The sequence below is a fragment of the Leucopleurus acutus genome (genome assembly GCF_964270905.1).
Source record: "Leucopleurus acutus genome assembly, chromosome: 10".
NCBI lineage: Eukaryota > Metazoa > Chordata > Mammalia > Artiodactyla > Delphinidae > Leucopleurus > Leucopleurus acutus.
Window position 1 is genome coordinate 45,797,100 of NC_139153.1, and position 22,093 is coordinate 45,819,192.

The following is a 22,093-nucleotide window of genomic DNA, read 5'->3' on the forward strand; positions in this document are numbered from 1 at the left end:
GGTAGCATTCTGATTCATCAAGATAAGCACTGAGAAACACCTTTTTGTTCCTATTCAAGCATTAAATAGAAATAACTACATGGGACATGACTACACATTAAGTAAATGGTACACACACATGAACAGACCAAAAAAAGACATAAAAGTTTGAGTTTCTTAAATCTTTGAACCAGACTTCTTCTGATATAGGAGCACAAGATAATTTGTATTTTTAAATGAGGGAAAGTCTTAGTAGTACTTTGTTTTCCATTTCAGTATCTTTTTAAAAATAGCAAAAGGAATGCTAGCATTTCTAAAAATATCAATTTGTGACTATTTAGAAAATATAAATTTGAGGGGTTATGAATGAATAGAAACACACTTTGGGGATGAACGTGCACCTTTAGTCCACGTAAGGAGTATATTAACTGCATTTATAATAAAAACATCCTACCTTTTGGAATAGGTGGCAAAGGGTCTTCATAAAAAATCTTTTCAACTAATTCTGAGAAACTTTCTGAGAAGAACGGAGGTTTTCCTGAAATCATGTGAAAACTTGCAAAATTAAACAACAGTTTGCTGTTACCAGTAATTCTTAAGAAATCTCAACTACAGATAGTTCAGGATTGCATAATTTACAGGAAAAAATATGTATATAGCAATAACTAATTATTGAATGCCTAGTACATACCAGGCACACTGTCTATGTATTTTTATAGTTGTGCAATTCAAAATTTATCAACCTAACAAATACAAAATTCACTTACGGACAACCATGATCCAATGGCTACATGGGCCACTGGATACATCGGATAATTCACAGTCACAGGTACCTTTACAAGATTTTCTACTAATAATCAGTTAGACACATCAGTTAGGCATATTTCAACATTCCAAATGATGATCATGAAAAATACCTCCATGTCAAAAGTTCCTACAAATCTGCTTATGCCTAGACACCAAGCAAGTCGGCCAAAATCAGTACATAGAAAATTTTAGGAAAACTAGCTTTTTCACATCTTATAGGTAAACTCTTTGAAAACGCCAGATGTAACCTTTGTGTGTGTGTGTCCAGCTCTGATTTTAAACTGAACCAGAAAGTAATCACCTGAAAACATTTCATAGAGCAGGCAGCCCAAGGACCAGAGGTCACTGGTAATGGAGAAGTCAGTACCCCTCACAATTTCTGGAGCTGTATAGATAAGAGATCCTAAGAACAAGGGAGAAAGGACAGCTTTGTTAGGCGTTTGTCCTGTTCCCAACACAAATCGACCTAGGAGAGACCAGGTGAGGTGAAAAAAGATGGGAGAACACGCACATAAATACAATTTCATGCATATTTCACATTTTTTAATGTTTTCTAATATTAAGGTCCCACTTCCCAAGACTATGTGAGAATATATAAAAATACAAAGATTTTGAATATTCACCTGAGTAAGAGGTGTGGCACATTGAGGTGCATTCTTTTTTTAAATTAACAATTCAAATAGCTGAAAGAAAAGAACCTTTGATTGTAGTATTTTGAATAGGATAGGTTAAGTTATGCAGCAGTAAGCACCCCAAATTCCCACTGACTTAACCACACAGGTTTTCTTATAACTGAAACTACACGTCCCTCACAGGTCAGCCAAGGGACCCCGACCCTCACAGTCAGTCCATCCAAGACCCAGGCTTCATTTCAACCATGCTTCCTCAGTCACCAAGGCATGGGCAAAGAACGTAGCAAATTAAACACTGGCTCTTAAAATTCCCAAAGAGACTCGCATCACTTCTACGCACACTTGGTGAGCTTTGGCAGGGAAGATGCAATCCTACCATGTAACCAGAAGAGGAACAGAACAGGACCTATTTGGTGAACAGCACTAGTGTGTATCATGTACACTTGATACAGAGTTTAGTATTACATAGAAACACCAAATTCTAGAGACAGAAAGTTCCCTTGCTTACTTATGAGAGCAGCTGAAGCCTGGAAGGTACTCTAACATCCTCTAAGTCACAGAGCTGGGCAGTACCAGAGCGCTCGCCAAAACCCACAGCCTCCCATCTTCCAATGAGAATGTTCTTACCATGAAGTGAGTAATCAGCAATCCCTTGGAAAAGAGGTTAATGTGCGCCCACCATGGGGACTGTTCTTAGATTAAGCTCAGAAGTAATCGAGTGTCACTGCTAGAAACTCTGACATTTCTTCACAACACAGCCCTCTTCCCCTTACGAAAGGGGAAAATTGGGGGAAAATTTCAAATACACGTTCCTGAAACATATTGCCCTCCTTGGTTTCTATATAAAAGCATAGTCCATAATACTCATTTTCATAGGAGGCCACGGAATGATATTTGGGGATTTAGAAAGCCTTCTTCCTGGGCGTGAAATCTTACTTCAAGACTGGCCCTGCAAGTTAAAGTTCCTTGCTCATATTTATGGGGCCTCTGTTAACCCACTGCTCCCCCCCACCCCCCCCGTCCCTTTCCCTCATTCCTCTCATCCACGGCCATATGACCACCAAGCCCAAGGATGCCACTCTCTCTCTCAGTGCCCTTTGCTTCCTGGTGAGTGTACCAGAGCTTCGGTGGTCCAAAGTCTCAAGTACATACACCAGGAACTTGAGGAAAAGAGATCTTTATCACTTCTGTCAAAATTTCTGGTATAAGAAATATGACTTCACACTCTCCCCTCAAGCACAGCAATCTAACAGCCCAGGCCCCAGCTCACTGACAAAACCACCTCCCAAGGACGCACCCTTAAAAATCTTCCTTACTTGCAGAAGAATATCAGCTGCTCAACAACGCTGAGTATCTCCTGAGCCACGAGTGAATGCCAGACACTGTTCTAAGTGCTGAGAATACAGCAGGAAGGGAGACAAACCCCCCCTCCTTATGTTCCAATGAGTGGTCAGTGATAAAGCTAAGGATAAGGCTTTGTCAGAGGTTCCCTGCGCCTCACACGGCATTAGAGCCGCACGGAAAATGTAGGCCCTGGACAAAACCATCCATAAATCCAGACGTCTCCTGATCATTTTTAATACATTTTTTGACTGGCCACATAAAAGGTGGACATATTATCTCCTAAACACGTGACTTGGGCGGCCCACAACCAGAGTTCTGACCTGGAAGCTCTCCATGTACCTTTGACTCTACTTTTCATGTTTTTCTTCAGTACATTTTCCCCACTATCACCTCCTCCTTCTTCTGCTGCCACCAATGCAAAGAATTCTTCCAAATTTTCACCTTCCACTTTGGCCAAGCAAAAATTACTAAACTTCAGTGTGCCAGGCCCTTCCAAGAGTATCTATAAAGGTTAAAAAACAAATGTGTTCAGAAACAAATTCTATTCAATTTGCATTTCCATCCGTACCTCTTATAATCTCACTATAGAACTCTGAGTGTTGGTTTTCTTGCTTCATCACAACTTAGAAAATTAAATGCTTACAAGTTTTTAGAAAAAGAAGCCAAAGAAACATAAATCCAACATTTGACTAGTAATAGAATCAAATATTAAATTGTCCCTTCTCAGATGTAGATGAAAAACACATCATTTAACCACAGAGGGAAACCTCAGTCTTTTGGGAAAGATAAAGAGGAAAGTATATGAAACAAGCTATACTCACCTATTCTCAGTGACAGTTGAAAGAGGATTTGGAAGCCCACCTGTCCTAGGGGTTGTTCATTCAAATGAGGACGTATGATTTAGGGTTAAGACTAGGGTGTTGAAGTTAGAGATCTAATTTGAGCCCTAGGTCCACCACTTACTGGCAGTCTGACCTGCAGACTTTACTTAACCTTTGTAAATCTGTCTCTTCACCTATAAAATGGAAAAAATGATACTTAACTCTTCGGACTGTTGTAAGGACTGAGGTTATACACGATGCAGAGGGCTTCTGACAGTGACTGGCATGTGTTAAGTGTGCAAGTCTGCTAATATAATTTGTGATTGGAAGTTATCTGTTGATTGTTGAAATCATACCTTTATCTCTTCCTCCCTGGCAATGGATCAGGGGGCTTGGTCCTTAAAAGCAATTTAAGTTTACCCTCAACTTCTAGTCACAAATACTAAGGATGTCAGTTAGTCTACAACAGTGATCTTTAAACTTCTTTTTTGAGCGCCTGGAGGCCTTGTTAAGAAAAACTACTAGTCCCTACCCTGAGAGTTCCTGATTCAACAGGCCTGGGGTAGGGCCCAAGAACCTGCATTTCTAACAAGTTCCAGGTAATGCTGCTGCTGCTGGTACAGGGAACACACTTTGAAAACCACCGGCAGCGGGCAGATAAAAATTTTAAGTTGGTAAATATTTTGGACTTTGCAAGCTGTAAGGCTTCTGTCCTGACTATTCAACTCTGCAGCCACTGACAATACATAAATGAAAGGATGTGGTGTTCCAGTAAAACTCCATTTACAGAAACAGTCATCCTGCCGGAACTCTGCCAACCCCAGTTCTGGAATAAAAGTAACCTTACTTATCAGCCTGAAGCTCCTAGGTTATAAAAAGCTGATACTAGACCTCACTAAAGAGCTCCCACACAGAGGTTGGTACGTTATAGCCTCTAGGCTTGTACAAGCATGAGCTAAGAGAGGTTTTTATGTTTCTGAACAGTTGGAAAAAAATGAAAATAAGCTAGTATTTCTTGACATGTGAAAATTACATGAAACTGACATTCCAGTGTCCATAAATAAAGTTTTATTGAAACACAGGCACACCCATGCATTTACATATTGTCTATAGCTGCTTTCAGGGCTGTAATACAGTTAAGTGGTTATAGTCTTGACACAAGTATATGAATATTTCAAACAAGAACTTCTATTTGTTATACAGAATTTTTACGGAGCTTTTTGTAGGTTTAATTAGATTCTTATATAGATGGCCTAGAAAAATGTTTAACAAGGAAATATTCAACTTTTCATTTCGTTGTGTTCACATTAACAAAGGAAAAGAACTAGCAGCTAAGACCAGTAACACATACAATCCCTAAGAAAATGTCCTAAAAGTTTAACCTAAATGTAATGCATAATCCTCACAATCTCCCTGAAATATCTACTTCCACATCACAGGCAAGAAAACTAAGGTACAGAGAGAGAGAAAAGGTAACTTGTCCAGGGCCCACAGCTTCTGAATATCAGCGTTCATGTGGCTCAGGCTCTAAGCAGGTTTTGTGACTCTACTACACTGAAGCACGTCTACTTATGGTTAATTAGTTTTACCAGAAAAGAAAAATGTTTGATCCATTATATCAAGAATCATACATACATAGCGAAGAATGTCATCATCAAACTAAAATAATGGCTCATAACTGTGTACTATAATTTAAGAGCGAGGAATCTTATTTTACAGACCTGTTGAGCTCATCATTCACCACATACCTCAAGAGCAATGATAATTACTCAAAGAACCCTGAAAGGAGGGGACACTTCACTTTCTAAAAGCTACTTCAATAGGTAGCTAAATAGGAACCTAAAACATAGTACTATGTACTTCCTTTTGTTTAAAAAAAGTTAACTTAAAATTTCAAGATGTTCTATATCAAAATTGTATCTAAAAATAAAAACATCTTTGAGGAAGCCCTATGAATTGAAACACAAACAGGAAACCCAAACTTTCATGAATTACCTTCCCAGGAGAAATGTCACAAAAGAGAATGCCAAGTTGATGAAGATGATGTAATCCAGTAATCAGGTCAATCCCAAATTCTCTTACAACATCTTCTGGGAGGTTTTCGTCTTGAGCAATAACCATTTCTAAGGAACCACCTGCAAGTTGATTAAAATCACCCACTTTAACCCACCAATATTACACAGTGCCTCTGGGAGGTTCCATGCTGGGACCTGAGCATTAAAACATGATCAAATCGGTATACCTGGACAGTCTGGCAGGGGAAACATACACGTTAACAAACAGTGGTCCAAGCACCGTAAATGGAAACCTCCACGCTCCAGAGCCAGCTCAGGGAGAATGACTGCTCAGACTGTAAGAATAGTCAATAAATAAGCCAGTGGGATGAAGGGAGAATCACTCTGGTGCTGTGATTTCTCACTCCAGATCCCTCAGGAAAGAAACAGCTACAAAAATTAGTGTTAAATACTAACCTAAGCTGTGTACTTTAATCACACTGTGCAAAGTACAGTTATGTTTACTCCTGTGCAAAGTTAGGTCACATTCTACAAGAACTGCATAACAAAAAAAGGTGCTCTTCCTCAATAGTTAGAAAATCACAAACTCTGACATACACCACTGATGAAATAAAAGGCCAATGGCAGACACACTGCAAATTCCATTTCTATACCCTACCAGGGTCCCACTCACATCTCCTATCATCTAAGTGCCAGAAACAAACCTTTTTTTTTTTTTTTTTAGGGTCAAGATTATAACAGGACTCAAGTTCAGAGAAAGTGAAGTCTTAGCTGGCATCTGAAAGTTCAATCAGAATTAGTGCAATGAAGGTAGGAGTATTTTGGGGTCTGTTCATTTTGTTTGGCGGGTGAGGAACCATTCCAAACAAGGCATAAATTAGAGTTAGGCTATTACAATGGCCAGGGGTCACAAATAACAGCTGAAGCAAAAAGTAAAACAGGTTGAGTGCCCTGATTACCTCAAAAGTGTGTACACCTCATGAAAGTAATTAAGCCACAGACTCCTCCTACTGATTCAGAAAAATAAAAGGCAAATAAATTATTCCAAATAACCTCTTTAATGATTGTATTAAATTCTAAGTGCCAGTATGTAGGAGATTCATAAAGCTATAAATAATATTTCATCTTAATATTTAATGATTTATTATTACTCAGTGTATAAATAGAAGTACACTAACCATGGTACTTGTTACATTTTTTCCTAAAGACACTGCAACTGAAAGCCCAGATAATACAGTATCTATGTATTTAGTCACCTTTCTTCCTGTATATAGTCCTAGAAAGTTATAGCAAGCAAGAGCTATAACATGTTATCTCTAATTATTGCTAGGTGGTGGTATTTGTTGATTCATCTTTGTATTTTTCCATATTGCTTAAGTTTTTAAGAGCAAGTATCCTTTGCATAAAAAGATAAGCACTTTATAAACTAATTAGCTAATAGCTAGTTGACCTAAAATACTTTGTTTTTACTGAACGGGAAAGCTTTTTTGATCAATAATCACTAAAAAATATTTCTAAGTGTTATATAGGTGATTTAGCATTATTTTATACCAAAGTAAAGTTAACCCCAAATTGAATTTTACATGTCTTCCTCTTACCAAACACCTTTACCCTTTTCCAGTCCCTAATATCTATCAAGTAATAGGTGTTCAAGTTAACGTACTCAATAGTATCAACACTGCTTCTATTTGTAATAGAAGAAAAATGGAAAATAGCAAAAACTATATCAGGGCTTCCCTGGTGGCACAGTGGTTGAGAATCCACCTGCCTAAACAGGGGACACGGGTTCGAGCCTTGGTCTGGGATGATCCCACATGCCGCAGAGTAACAAAGCCCGTGCGCCACAACTACTGAGCCTGCACTCTAGAGCCCATGAGTCACAACTACTGAGCCCGCGTGCCACAACTACTGAAGCCCGCGAATCTAGAGCCTGTGCTCTGCAACAAGAGAAGCCACCGCAACAAGAAGCCCACTCACTGCAACGAAGAGTAGCCCCTGCTCGCCACAACTAGAGAAAGCCCACGCACAGCAACAAAGACCCAACACAGTCAAAAATAAATAAAATAAAATAAATTTACCAAAAAAAAAAAACTACATCATATGTTTTTTCAAAACTATATATTGTGGCTACAATCGTAGCACTTCTTACATGATCTTACCTGTGCAGAGTTCCACGACTAGCCAGAGATGATTACTGGTTTCATACCATTCATGAAAAGTTACAATATTCTTGTGTTTAATTTCATGGGTGAGACGAACCTATAAAAACACACAGCATTCACACTAAAATAAAAAAGTTCTTAAACCCTTGCATCTATTAAGAAACACCTAAATACACAACTGGGAAATAAATAAGAAAACACTGGAATTTATTCAGTGGAATTCTATACAGACATTAAGAATGATGGTTAAGAAGGCTGGTGACATGGAAAAATGCTAATTCAATATACAGTCTTTAAAAACAAACAAAACCTTGTACAAAAGTTTTGTGTATTTGTGTAAATTAACATCACAAAAGAATATTCATAGGAAAAATGACCAGAAGGTATACATCAAAATAGCTGCCGTTATGAGTAGAATTACTCGTGTTTTTAAATTCTTTCTACTTCTCATTTTCTATCTCCTATATTAAGTACCCAGTACTTTCATAATGAGGAAAAAAGAAATAATTTTAAAGGAAACAAAAAAAACCTTTAAGAATAACCTAAAGGCTCAATAATACAATAATAGTTAAATAAGTTGTATATTAATAATTATTATTAGCCAACATTAAAGTATTTGTTGAATTTTATAACATGGAAAAATGACGTTATAATGTTAAGTGAAAAAAGCAAGAAATAAAATTATGTAATACCATGATTAGAAAATTTTTTAAAAGCCCATAGAAAAAAAGACAAGAAACAAACCAAAAAGAACAATGATTGCCTTCGGGTGATACAACAATGCTGCTCTTTCCTTCTATTCAGTTCTTTATATTCTCAAATTTCCTATAATGACAGTGTATTACTTTTACAATATTGAAAAGAACTCTCAAAGCCTTCTATTTTCTTTTTCAGCATATCCTTAGTGAATTCTAATATTAATTCACCTAGATTCTTAAAAAAGGAATGATTACAATGAAAATACTGATCTTAAAATGTACATTTCCATTAGATTATAAGAATACTTATGCACCAAAAACAAGAGTGAATTCAAAACTCAACAATAAAGATGCAAAAGCCTGTCCGTTTAAAAATGCCAAGTTGCTTCTGGAATTTTTGCTTTCTCCCTTTAAAATTCCCATTAAATACAGGAACTAAAACCATAAAAATGTATGCGAACCATCAAGACTCAGAATTGCTGATGACTAACTTACCAAAGTGCTTTGCACCCTTGCTTTCTGATTTTCTTTAAAAAAGAAAAAAAATTACAAATTCTACTGTGACTCAACACAGGCTAACGGGCCCATAATTAGTAGAAATACAGAGCTCCCTGTTTTAGAAGTGGAATTTGGGGACTTCCCTGGTGGTCCAGTAGTTAAGACTCCATGCTCCCAGTGCAGGAGGCCTGAGTTCGATCCCTGGTCAGGAAACTAGATCCCGCATGCCTCAGCTAAAAAAAAGAAAAAAGATCCCACGTGCCACAACTAAGACCCGGCGCAGCCAAATAAATAAATAAATATTAAAAAAAAAAAAGAAATGGAATTTGGCACACTCTAGAAACAATTAGGTGGGCTCATACTGTACCAAAAATAAAGGAAAATGAATCTACATGACTTAGAAGACAGATGAGTAGAAAACCAAGCATCAGAGTGACTAAGAAAGAATTTGAAGAGCACCTTGTAATAGATCCCTAATATAAGGCCAAGAGAAAATGCGGAGAACCCTCAGTGAGCAAGTTTAAAGGGATCTCTGCTGATTCTGGCACAGAAAAGGGAAGGTCCTAGTGAAAAAATAAAAGAGGTACAGAAATCCCGACAGAATTCAGGCCACAGCACACCCCTCCGGACCCTCCTGTACACTCAGTACATGCCAAGTACCCACTCTTCCAGACGCTGGGCTGCCAATCTCACCCTCCACCCTCACCGCAACCACCCATCTGCAGCCTGCGCTGGCCAATGCAGGAGATACAGTGGCCAATACTCACCACAGATGGCTACTGTGCTCTTTTGAGGAGCAGTTGGTCTGAGCTGGGACGAGCCCCAAGTGTAAAATACACACCAGATGCTCAACACTTAACATCAAAATTAGAAAAATATCTCGATAACTTTATACTGGTTGCACGCTGAAATAATAATACTTTGTATATACTGGATTACGTAATATATATTAATAAAATGAATTCCACTGATTTTTCCTTTTTCATCGTAGATACTACGAACTTTAAAATTAGATTTGTAACCACAAGGACTTCCCTGGTGGCGCAGTGGTTAAGAATCCACCTGCCAATGCAGGAGTCACAGGTTCGATCCCTGGTCCAGAAAGGTCCCACATGCTGTGGAGCAACTAAGCCCACGGGCCACAACTACTGAGCCTGTGCTCTAGAGCCCGTGTGCCACAACTACTGAAGCCCGCGCGCCTAGAGCCCGTGCCCTGCAACAAGAAAAGCCACCACAATGAGAAGTCCGCGCACCACAACGAAGAGTAGCCCCCGCTCACCACCTAGAGAAAGCCTTCACACAGCAACGAAGACCCAACACAGCCAAAAATAAAAAATAAATAAAAATGTCTGTAACCCCCATTATATTCCTACTGGACAACATTGCTAGATTTTTTCTTTTTTTTTTTTCGGTACGCGGGCTTCTCACTGTTGTGGCCTCTCCCGTTGCAGAGCACAGGCTCTGGACGCACAGGCTCAGCGGCCACTGCTCACAGGCCCAGCCGCTCCGCGGCATGTGGGATCTTCCGGGACCGGGGCACAAATCCGTGTCCCCTGCATCACAGGCGGACCCTCAACCACTGCGCCACCACGGAGGCCCTATATTTTTTCTTTTTACTGATAACTGTATTCTCTCCAAAATCTCTTCCACACATCCTAGTCCATGACCACCACTCACTCACTTTCCAGCTCACTTGCTCTAGTACTGCTATTCCAGTCCAATTCAACCCTCCACACACTCTGCGTACACCCAAGGCACTTAAGCAGACACAAACCACGCTGACTGAGCTACCTTCCACTGATGATTCCCAATCTCAAATGGCCCCAGCTGGTCTGTTCTCCAGGTGACTAATTCACACCTTTTATTTCCTCTTTTCTAGAACACTGCCTTCCCCTTCCCCCATCTCCTAACTGAAGGCTTAGATTTTCACCTCAGAGAAATCCTAATCAGAAGAGAAATTCCTCATGTCCCCAGCTCCGAATCTACCAACTACTGTGCACCTTGCCCCCCATATACCTGTCTTCCCTTAACTGTTCACACACCTTTCAAAAGCCAACACCTCCTCATGCACATGAGGATGGCTGTTTTAACAAACAAAAACCAAACCAAACCAACCAAAAAAAACCAGAGAAAATAACAAGTGCCTGCAAGGATGTAGAGAAATGGGATCCCTTGCACTGTTGGTGGGAATGTTAAATGGTATAGCCTCTGTGGAAAACAGAGTGTATATTTCATGGGCTTGGACAAATATGTAATGACATGTATCATACAGAAGAGTTTCACTGCCCTAAAATCCTCTGTACTCCGCCTATTCATCCCTCCCACTCCTCCCCCCGCCCCCCAAACTCTGGTAACTACTCATCTTTTTACTGTTTCCATACTTTTGCCTTTTCCAGAATGTCATATGGTTGGAATCATACAGTATGTAGCCTTTTCCGATCAGCTTCTCTTACCTAACAACGTGCATTTAAGGTTCCTGTGTCTCCTTGTGGCTCGATAGCCCATTTCTTTTTATTACTGAACAGTATTTCATTGCATATATGTAGCAGTTTGTTTTTTCATTCACTTACTGAAGGGCATCTTGATTGCTTCAATTATGAATAAAGCTACTATAAACGTGTGTGCAGGTTTTTGTGTGGACATAAGTTTTCAACTCTTTTTGGGAAAATACCAAGAGTTTGATTGTTGAACTGTCCAGAACTCTTTCCATCTTGCAGAACTGAAACTTTATACACATTAAACAATTCCCCATTTCCCCTTTCCCTGGCCTCCGGCAATCACCTTTGTACTTTGTTTCTGAAAGGTACCTCATATAAAATGGTGATGGCTACACAGCAATATGCATGTATTTAATATCAAACTGTATACTTAAAAATGGTTAAGATGATAAATTTTATTTTATGTGTATTTTACTGCAATTAAAAAAAAGTTGGAAAAAAAAAAAAGCTAGATTTGGTCCAAGGAGCCTGGGCTGTAAAGTTGGTACAGCTATTGCAAACCCAAGTCACTCTCACCCAATGTCCTTCCTTTGGAAAGCTTCATAATCATATACTAAATTTAAAAGTAAGTGATCTAATAGAGTATATTTTCTCTGACTCTTACAAAAACAAACAACAAAAACCTAAGTTGCTAATTACTTGGGTATGTTTATTAGTCATTATTCAGGATTGGTGGCACTACAGAGAAAAGGCTGCCCATTCCAAATTGAAAACGTGCCATTTGCTATAGTGAGTTCAATGGCTTCTGTTTACATACTACTTATTCTATCTGATCATAACTCTGTCTTTTCCCAAAGGGAGGGAAACATACTTGACTTACCCAATTGGTTATTTCAGGCCTCTTGCACTTATCAGTACAGAGAATAGCTACAAAATTGATTGTTCCCTTCCGTCGCCCTTTGTAGACAACTGTCTTGCTTCCTCTGCCAATCTCTTCATACAGAATGAAGTTTTCCATCTCTGGGCTGACTTCTCACGTTTGATGAAATGGCAGCCTAATAGCATCTCTAGCTCCTAAAAAGTAAACAAAAATGGCACTTAAAAATGCAAGCTTGGGACTTCCCTGGTGGCGTAGTGGTTAACAATCCACCTGCCAATGCAGGGGACGCGGGTTCAAGCCCTGGTCTGAGAAGATCCCACATGCCGCAAAGCAAATAAGCCCGAGTACCACAACTACTGAGCCTGCGCTCTAGAGCCTGCGAGCCACAACTACTGAGCCCGTGAGCCACAACTACTGAAGCCCACGCACCCAGAGCCCATGCTGTGCAACAAAAGAAGCCACCGCAATGAGAAGCCCGAGCAACGAAGAGTAGCCCCCACTCACTGCAACTAGAGAAAGCACGCACACAGCAACGAACACCAAATAACAGCCAAATAAATAAATTTATTTTTTAAAAATGCAAGCTAGTTGCATGATTAATTAGCCTAAGCTATTTAATATGTAAATAAATCTAATAATTCTATAAATTCAAAATATTCACCTACAAATGTTGAATACAAGTCTTTTTCATAGAATGAAAAAAGGAAAAAAATAAAAAACAATTCACAAACTAATATTCAATGCCCTAGTAACAAGACTTTAATAAAAATAATGAAAATGACAGCTATTTCCAACACATGGAACAAAATCAGGGAATGAATGAGATTTCAGCCAGTGTATCTTGATACCTCTCTTACTTTCTCTGTTACACTGGAAAGCACTTTGTGTCAATATCTGTATAATGAACGGGGTAATATGCCCCACCTAAACCCAAATGATGAGAAATGAGACAATGTCTGTGAATACACTCTATAAACAAATATGGAATGATAGTACATCTATCTAATCCGTAAGGACTGGCGTCAATCCAAATATTATTCGAAGCAAATAAACTACTGGCTGAGCAAATTACTGGCTCCTGGGCCAAATCCAGCCTGCTGCCTATTCTATAAATTAAACTTAATTGGAACATAGCCATGCCCAATCATTTATATATTGCCCAAGGATGCTTTCAGGCTACTATGGCAGTGTTGAGTAGTTGTAACAGAGACCCTATGGCCTGCACACCCTCTAAAATATTTACTATCTGGCCCTTTACAGAAAAAGTTTGCCAACTCCTGTTTTAAATCAAGAATTTTTTTTTAAAACATCCACATCATTATCAAGGATAATGAGTTCATTTTCTTCGCCAAGAAAAATCCGCTAATATTCCTGAGTGAATAACAATTTGATGTAGTCTTTTACTAGCCTAGTTTTTTTTGGTTTTTTTTTTTTTTTTGCGGTATGCAGGCCTCTCACTGTTGTGGCCTCTCCCGTTGCGGAGCACAGGCTCCGGACGCGCAGGCTCAGCGGCCATGGCTCATTGGCCCAGCCGCTCCGCGGCATGTGGGATCTTCCCGGACTGGGGCACAAACCCGTGTCCCCTGCATGGGCAGGCAGACTCTCAACCACTGCACCACCAGGGAAGCCCACTAGTCTAGATTTTTAATTAAAACTGAAATAAAATAATGGACTTGATATATTAAACATATTTCCAAGATAAAGTTATTTACTCAACCAAAAACATCTTTTAAAATGGCATCTCTTTGAGAGGATTATACATGCTAGACTACATAAAACTTCCCAGAAATTATCCAAGCAGTAAGATATCCTCTTTAAAAACAACTTATGTTTCTGTATGGTACCCAGGAAGTCCGAACATAGCAAAATCCCTATGAAACAGAACGTAAAAGAGCAATAAATTAATGGGTATGGGGTTTCTTTGGGGGCAGATAAAATGTTCTAGAATTAGATAATGTGGATGGTTGTATAACTTTGTAAATACACTAAAATTCAGTGAATTGTACAATTTTAAAGGGGTGAATTTTATAGTATGTGAATTTTATCTCAATATTTTTACTGAGGTATAACTGACATATAACAGCGTGTAAGTTTAAAGGGTACAACGTGTTGATACATTTATACATTATAATAGTGTTAAGTAATGCTGTGATGGTAACCATCTCATCACATAATTATTTCTTTTTTCTGGCAAGAACATTTAAGATCTAGTCTCTTAGCAACTTCGAAGTACATAGTACATTTTTGCTGACTATGATCACGATGATGTACATTGTATCTCCAGAACTTATCCATCTTTAGTTATAAGCCATACAGCAACAGACAGAGGAGCAAGATTTGGCCAGTAGGCAATAGTTTACTGACCCCTATCTTGGTATAGGAAACCATTAATCTAAGAATCTAGGAATAACTCTATGATTCCAACTTCCAGTGAAATTAAAACTTACGGCAAGATGGGAAAAATTCTACTATAAAAACTTATAGGCTCATGGACTTCCCTGGTGGTGCAGTGGTTAAGAATCTGCCTGCCAATGCACGGGACATGGGTTCGAGCCCTGGTCCAGGAGGATCCCACATGCCGCGGAGCAACTAAGCCCCTGCGTCACAACTACTGAGCCTGCGCTCTAGAGCCCGCGAGCCACAACTACTGAGCCCGCGTGCCTTAGAGCCCGCGCACCACAACTACTGAAGCACACACACTAAGGCCCATGTGCAGCAACTACTGAGCCCATGTGCTGCAACTACTGAAGCCCATGTGCCTAGAGCCCGTGCTCCGCAACAAGCCACCGCAATGAGAAGCCCGCACAAAACAAAGACCCAATGCAGCCAAAATAAAAATTAAGAACACTTATAGGCTAGTAATTACATTTAGTCATTTGGATTATAAACCTGGTATCTAGATCAAGTAAGAAATCAAATTACTCACAGCGAAATTTCTAAATTCTAAGTAGAAAAAATGTGGGACAGTTTTGAATTCAAATCAATCAAACCCAAAAAAGGTACAGATAATATCTATCTATTTTAAGAAACAGTTTTACTAAGTCCCTTTTACATTCCTCTCCTCCCTGAAACCCACTCATTAAAAAGAACTGTAAAAAATTAACAAACATGTATAACTGAATTACTCTGCCTTACATCTGAAATTAACACAACATTGTAAATCAACTATATTTCAATTAAAAATATTTTTTGAATTAATAAACAGAAATGCAGGAAGATAGCATCCACTTCCTAAAGCTTTTGGCCTTAAAGGGACATAAGGTCACCAAAGAAAAACTACAATTTGCCCAAACCCAGGTTTGATATTTAGGGCATCTAATATCAGAAAAAGGGCTATACCTAGACCCAGATAGACTTCATGGCAGCCTACATTTCCCAAAACCAAAACTAAGCCCCAGCTGTGACGTTTTCTCAGCCTAGTTGGTTACTGCAGAAATTGGATCCCAAATTTCTCTTACTGCCAAATCTCTACATGTTTTACTCAACAATAACAACCTCAACCCCATCTTTTGAGAAGGACCACAAGACACAGCCTTCAAGGCCTTAAAATAGAGTTTGATGAACCTACGTGCCCTGGGCATCCCCATTATCATATTCCCTTTTTCTTTTTTGTATACGAAAAGGAAGAGCATGCCCTTGGGGTAGTCACCCAAAACCATGGAGACCACCATCAGCCCAAAGGGTATTATAAACAGCAACTGGACCCTGTGGCACAGGGATACCCCTTTGCCTTAGAGCCATTACAGCCACTGCCCTTTGGTTAAGGCCACTGGGAAAATCATGTGGGATCCCCTTTAACCATCTGTACCTCATGCAATAGAAGCTCTCCTAAATTCTCATTACACTCAACGTCTATCAGCTGGCCTCCTCACCGCCTATGAAATCCTTTTGTTAACTGCCTCTCCCATAACTCTTTTATTGTTGTAATAACTTAACCTGGCTACTCTTCTCCCCTCCTTCACCAAAGTACCTCTCCACACGAATCACCTCATGGTTCTATAGGAAATTCCACTGGGTAAACGTGACTTCTCATGGTTCACTGATGGTTATTTTAAAGGTGACAATGGCAAATACTTTGCTGGGTATGCTATTGCAACTCCTTTTGATGTTGTTGAGGCAGCATCTTTACCTATGGCTACTTCAGCCCAACATACTGAATTATACACCCTTACAGGGGCTTGTAGTTTAGCCAAGGACAAAAGTGTCAATATTTACACTGACAGTAGATATGCTTTTAGAGTACCTCATGATTTTGGAATGTTGGGGAAGCAATGTGGCTTCTTTACTTCCAGTGGAAATAAAATTTTAAGTGGCCCCTATGTTCAGGAATTATTGAATGCAATACTTTTACCTGCCGCTTTAGCTATTAAGATTCCAGGGCATTCTAAGCTTGACTCTCTGGAAGCAAAAGGAAATCACCTTGCTGCTATTTCTGCAAGGAATGCTGCCCTTAAAGGGACCAACGGCAGCCAAACTTCTGTCATGGTCCAAAGAGATATTTCTCCAAATGATAATTTAGAAAAACTGGCTAGAAAGGCCCAACAGTTGGCCTCAGAAAAGGAAAAACAAGATTAGAAATTCAGGGGGTTCCCTGGTGGCGCAGTCGTTAAGAATCCACCTGCCAATGCAGGGGACACGGGTTCGAGCCCTGGTCCGGGAAGATCCCACATGCCACGGAGCAACTAAGCCCGTGCACCACAACTACTGAGCCCATGTGCCACAACTACTGAAGCCCGCGCGCCTAGAGCCCGTGCTCCACAACAAGAGAAACCACCGCAATGAGAAGCCCGCGCACCACAACGAAGAGTAGCCCCCGCTCGCGGCAACTAAAGAAAGGCCACACGCAGCAACGAGGACCCAATGCAGCCAAAATTAAATAAATAAATAATAAAAATAAATAAAAGAAAGCTGCCTGCTGACTTAAAAAAAAATTAGAAATTCAGCAACTGTTGGTTTGATAGAACAGAAAGCTCTGGTTTGAACTAAGTAACAACAGTCCTATGGGAGACCAAGATCCCCACTCCTCACCACTGTACATGCATTAAAGCATCAGTCTACTGACAAAATGAGAGCCTTCATGAATCAATATTGCTGCGGAAACATTAAGAACGCCACAAAAGGTGCCTCCCTCACTTGTCAAAATACAACCCATGTAGGCCTGTGCGTACTGCCCCGGGACATCTTCATCTGCATGATGGACCATTTGAGGTCTGGCAAATGGATTTCATAAAACTTCATCTAGTGAATAAAGTATGCTTTAGTCACAGTCTGTACATTTTCACTGGACTTCCCTTGCAGACAGCCTACTGCCTCTTAACGTGGCTAAAGTCCTTTTGGAAAAGAGTACCGCTACTTGGGAAACTCCTCTCAAACTTCACAGTAATCAAGTAACCCATTTCACAGGCCAGGTGCTTCAACAAGTGTGCACTGTTCAGCTGGTTTTATAACACTTACACTTTACTTACCATCTTCAATCCTCTGGTTTAGTTGAACGTACTAACAGCATTATGAAGACTCAATTGGCAAAATGTGTAAAGACCCTCCAAACACCTTAGCCAAAAGCATTGCTGTTGGTTCTTCTAAATCTCAGATCCACCCCTTTTGGAATTCAGAAACTCTCAACCTTTGAGATCATCACAGGACACCCAAAGCACTTGTCCCCTGCTTCTTACTACCCACAATTAATAAAAGGAGAGATACTCCAACATTGAAAGGTCTAATTGTCTCTATTAAAAATAACCATGATGGGCTCCCCTGGTGGCGCAGTGGTTGAGAGTCCGCCTGCCGATGCAGGGGACATGGGTTCGTGCCCCGGTCCGGGAAGATCCCACATGCCGTGGAGCGGCTGGGCCCGTGAGCCATGGCCGCTGAGCCTCCGCGTTCGGAGCCTGTGCTCCGCAACAGGAGAGGCCACAACAGTGAGAGAGGCCCGCGTACCGCAAAAAAAAAAAAAAACCATGTTTTGGTAGGGCGGTCTTTTTAAATTTACTTATTTTATTTATTTTTGGATGTGCTGGATCTTTGTTGCTGTGTGCGGGCTTCATCTAGCTGCAGCAAACAGGGGCTACTCTTCGTTGCAATGTGCCGGCTTCTCGTTGCGGTGGTTTCTCTTGTTGCAGAGCACAGGCTCTAAGCACACGGGCTTCAGTAGTTGTGGTGCACGGGCTTAGTTGCTCCGTGGCATGTGGGATCTTCCCAGACCAGGGCTGGAACCCGTGTCCCCTGCATTGGCAGGCAGATTCTTAACCACTGCGCCACCAGGGAAGCCCAGTAGGGCAGTCTTTTTACCATGCACCCTCAGGACACGAAGACCTTAAGCATCACACCTTGCAACCTGGAGATTTCATTTACTGGAAAAGACACTTCCAGAAGAACTGTCTTCAGCATCACTGGAAAGGCCCCTATCAAGTACTAGTAACCAACCCTTGTGCCACCAAACTCCAAGGAATACAACTCTTGGATTCACAATACATCTAAAGGAAGCACCGCACTCTGACTGGACCTGCACATCCTCTGGTGACCTGAAAGTAAAGATTTCCTGGAATTGAAGCAGACAGTATCTGATGAGACAGCTTTCCCAAGATATCCAGATCAGACCTGCTGGAAGGTTGCCACTGTTAGGCTGCACCCCTCAGGCCTACAAGCCTTGTAGCTGCCAAGCCTCGAAGAGCCCAGACTCAGTGACAGAGACAGAAATGGCTTACTGGACAGAGGATCTTACAGGCCTGAAGCAAGGTCCTGGAGTGACACCCCACCGTGTGTGGCAGACAGCAGGCAAGACAGGACACAGCAGCACTCTTCACTACTCAAGGGAGGAGGAGGCTACCATTTATGGGGGCGGGAATTGACATCAGATGGGCTCATCAGTTACCAGGGACTAATTAACCTCTATAATTAAGATGATTGGATAGTCATGTGAGTGAAGCAGGGACTGGTCAAGCTGGGCGTGTACAGAGAGCAGAGAACAGCCATTTTGAATGCCCTAACCAGACAATAGCCAAACCTTTGATGATGGCCTAAGACTTCAGAGGATCGCCAATGTCTATCATCTTGACAACATATGGATTTTAGATTAAAAGTGCCTGAGAGTTCTCCCTCCTACCTTTCCTTGTTACTTGTGACCTTAATAGGTTTCCCATCTGTGCACTTTCCCTCCAACTTGAGACACTACACCCAGGAAAGATACTTCCCGACACTGAGGGACAAAAAGCCCCTGAAACTAGAAAACCTGACTCTTGATCAGCAATGCTTTCAGAGAAAAATCTTGATCAAAATGGATAAGTGTAAAAAACTAATAAACAGAAACCTCAATTAGAGTCAGAAGACCAGAAGCGGGGAGCTCTCATGCCCTGCAAAGATAGCAGAGCCCAACGAGAAGAAGAAAGATTCCTCTTCTTTGCTGGCAAGGACTCAACTCAATGAAAAGCCATGGATTCTTTGTTTATTACAGCCCTCCCAACTTCCTTTTCATCTCTAAAAAAGCTTTCGCCTTCCCTGCCATGCAGGGAATTGCACAGTGGCTTGTCATGGTTACACGCCCTGAATTGGGATTCCCTGCTGATGCCAAATAAACCCATCTTTCCTGGAGAAATGTGTGCCAGTCTTTTGGTTCAGGTAAACAGAACCAGTGCTGAGTCCTGACCCACTAAAATGCAGCCTTAACAGGAGTAATTATGTGGCAAAAAAAATCACCAGATACCTTAATTAAATGTTCACGAATTGGTACATTAGGATACATCAGAATAAGATGTTGAAATAATAAGTTTTTATGTAGGATGAGTAAGTGATTCCTTGACAATAAGGTTTTAGGCCACAAAAAAAAAATAAAATCTTAAAATTTTGAATTTGAGTCAGGCCAAATTCACGTCCTCAATCTTTCACTGAATAGAGGCACCTGAGCAGAGCAGGCAGCTGAAATTAACAAAACACATCAATTACAAACTGGGTTTAGACGAGCGTTTATTACCTGCAGCACTTCCCGATTCTGAGAGCTCAACTTCCTTAGGCTAAAATAAGAATTGGATCAGATGGTCTTCTAAGTTTAAGTTATCTTCCAAATTTGAAAGCCCGTGACTAAGATTCTTTTTGACTCACTCCAGGGATGTTCCTCACCTTAGACTTCCTAATATGCAATTTTTTTAACATTTGTAACCTCAACTTATAAAATGAAACAGAAAAACCCACAAAATAAATGTATACTTTAATGAATTACTGTAAGAGAGACATCCTCGTAATCATCACTCAGGTCAGGAATAGCACTTTGCCAGCGACCCCAGAATCCCTTCCCTGAGCCTAGGACCATAACAACTCCTACTCCCCAAAAGTAATCACTCTCCGGACTTTGATGCGTTTCTTTATAGTTTTCTCACTGTAGTGTGCATTCCCAGACACCAGAGTTTAGTCTTCCACATTTTCTAAAAGCATGGCGCATTTTTTTTTTTTTAGCATGGCGCATTTTTAAGCCTCTTTTAATCTACAAGTTCACCTAGGTATCATCTGAGAAGCCAGAGGTCAGAGGAATTCACACATACGAGTAACTGAAGCATTTAAGATTCAGCGGACAGAGCCCACATTCAACAAACTCTGAAACGGTTCAGGTGGTAACAGCACGCTGGTAAAGACATGAGTGAACCCTCCTCTTAATCATCCCCACCTTCAAATCATTAACTCCCTCTCTAGCGGCAATCAGCAACACCAGGAAACTCGATAGAAATGCAAATTCTCGCCCTGGGCCCAGATCTACTGAATCAGAAACTCTCGAAACAGGGTCCAGCAATTTTGCGTTTTAACTCGCCGTCCGGATGCGCGCTACCTTTGAAAACCGCAGGCGAAGTCAACCTTTCCCGAGGGCACAAAAGGCGGCGGGCACTATGCTAAGCACTAAACAAGTGCTCCTCCTCGCAACACTTTTCGGACCAAATCAACTGCAAGCTTTGAGCGTGGTCTGACGTCGAAAGTGTAGGCTCTGAGTCTCTACGTAAACACCCTCTCCTCCCCACCCCAAGTAGATCGCGGCCAGCGAACTGGCGGCTTTCACTGCCTCCCCACGTCCACCGACATCAGTCAGCGAGGCCGGCTTAGAACCCGGAAAGCTAAGTCAGCGTTTTAAGGTATAAAACTCCGAATACGGGGCGTCTATAAAGCGCGTCTCCCGAACCCAGGTCTAGAATAGGTGTCCCGCGTACCCTGAACCAAAAGTTGTGCGGGGTTTAACACAAACACAAAGCAGAACGCGAAGAGAGAGAGGGGGCGCTGAGGGCACAGGGTCCACGGAGGGAGGGAGGCTGGTGGGCAGCTCCCCTGCAGGCCTAGTCTCTCCAACAAACGCTGAAAGACACAGGAACCCACATTAAAAACGGCACTACCGCTCACCTTCTAGCTCTGTGGGGAGAAGCCGCAGGTCCACTGGAGGCCTGCCGCCAGTGCGCGCGTCTCGCCCCCGACCCCTTAGGACGAGTCCACTGGCCAAAAGCCAGGGGCGAAGCAATGGAGCAAGGCCGACAGCGTGAGGCCGTGCAGGTCTAGCACCCCTCTGTGTTTGCATTCGGCCTGCCCGTCTCCAGGGCAGCACGCAGAACGCCGGAAGGAGCGCAGGGCGCTGATTGGCTGAGCAGTTTCGCTTCCCATTGGCTGGGGCCTGGAAGTGACGCAGCCTCGCGCCTAGCGTTAGGACGAGTCCACCGATCTACCCTAGGTCGGGGTAAAAAGTAAAGGGCTCAGAGCGTCGGCGACCGGCCTTGCGAGTTCTGCACCCCTCCGCGTTTGGATTAGCCCATCCCGTTTCCAGGGCAGCACGCCGAACGCCGGAATGAGCACAGG

At 41.4% G+C, this 22,093-nt stretch overlaps 1 protein-coding gene across 1 annotated transcript in view; it reads right to left on the minus strand.

Annotated features, from left to right (window-relative positions):
* The window catches only part of ULK4 (unc-51 like kinase 4), a 512,005-nt gene extending 490,302 nt beyond the window's left edge, over window positions 1-21,703 (minus strand). The window contains exons 1-7 of the mRNA XM_082849145.1: window positions 21,647-21,703; window positions 12,275-12,468; window positions 7,758-7,857; window positions 5,579-5,718; window positions 3,102-3,264; window positions 1,088-1,189; window positions 434-517 (exon numbers count right to left, since the gene is read on the minus strand). Of these exons, the coding sequence (XP_082705271.1) occupies window positions 434-517; window positions 1,088-1,189; window positions 3,102-3,264; window positions 5,579-5,718; window positions 7,758-7,857; window positions 12,275-12,412 (727 nt within the window). The 5' untranslated portion in view covers window positions 12,413-12,468; window positions 21,647-21,703. The remainder of the gene's footprint in view (window positions 1-433; window positions 518-1,087; window positions 1,190-3,101; window positions 3,265-5,578; window positions 5,719-7,757; window positions 7,858-12,274; window positions 12,469-21,646) is intronic.
* Window positions 21,704-22,093: the final 390 nt, after the last annotated feature.